The 893-nt window shown below is 38.6% G+C and overlaps 1 protein-coding gene and 1 long non-coding RNA gene across 3 annotated transcripts in view; one reads left to right on the forward strand and one right to left on the reverse strand.

Moving 5' to 3' along the window:
• Window positions 1-893, forward strand: part of bmper (BMP binding endothelial regulator) — a 37973-nt gene that overhangs the window by 25877 nt on the left and 11203 nt on the right. For both annotated transcript variants that reach the window (XM_032517506.1, XM_032517505.1), the window contains exons 5-6: window positions 199-289; window positions 797-879. In XM_032517506.1, coding sequence (XP_032373397.1) covers window positions 199-289; window positions 797-879 — 174 coding nt within the window. The remainder of the gene's footprint in view (window positions 1-198; window positions 290-796; window positions 880-893) is intronic.
• Window positions 1-893, reverse strand: part of LOC116690501 (uncharacterized) — a 22693-nt gene that overhangs the window by 3694 nt on the left and 18106 nt on the right. The gene's annotated exons all lie outside the window — the stretch shown is intronic.

Below are 893 nucleotides of genomic sequence, written 5' to 3' on the forward strand. Positions count from 1 at the left end.
GGGTTTTCAGGTTATTCTTAAATGTGGTGATAAGAAACATTACAAATTTAAACACAGGCATCAAGTGAGGAGGGAAATAGATGGAAGGAAGACAAGAATGGTTGGACATAAATCATGGAGGATGGACAGATTAAAAAAAATACAACTGTCTATAAAATGTACAAACTGAGATAATGATGTACCTGCTGGTTGTGACAGGAAGGTGTCGTCACAGAGGCGGATGTACAGTGTGTGGTCCACTGCAGGAACCCCAAAATCCACCCCAAGAAGTGCTGCCCCACCTGCCCCAGTGAGTACTGACTCAGTCTGAGTCCCACTAAGGTTTTCTGTGGGCCTCCATATTAACAAAGACACCTGCTTTACATAATCAAATGTCTAATGGTTGTGTTTTTATTTCAAAATCTTTAAAAGCTTCTGGATTTCTAAGAAAATTGAAGACCTCAAAATGTGCTCTAAAAAGTATTTTTAGAGAACGTTAAGACTTTTATCAAACTAGAAGAATTTCAAATAACACAGAGATACAAAGATTTTCAAATGTTTGAAACATAGAATAAAATAAACTACAGAAAGATATTAAATGTTTGCATTTACTAACTTTTGTGCATTGGCCTCAGTAAAAACCTGTTGAATTCATTTTTTAAACTGCTCTATATACAGTATACAAGCCTGAGGTGCAGTGATGAGACAGATGTGTGAGTGTGAGTGTGAGTGTGAGTGTGTGAGTGGAAGCGAACTAAACAAAACTAGAAAGCGAGTGATGTGTTTAAAATGTTGTGTGTAACATCTGCTCCTGCAGGTTGTATCTTTGAGGGTCGCCTGTACAAAGAGAAGGAGGAGTTCAGTCCTGAGGGCAAACCCTGCATCAAGTGCACCTGTACTGTGAGTACACACAC

Source organism: Etheostoma spectabile, chromosome 6 (genome assembly GCF_008692095.1).
Source record: "Etheostoma spectabile isolate EspeVRDwgs_2016 chromosome 6, UIUC_Espe_1.0, whole genome shotgun sequence".
NCBI lineage: Eukaryota > Metazoa > Chordata > Actinopteri > Perciformes > Percidae > Etheostoma > Etheostoma spectabile.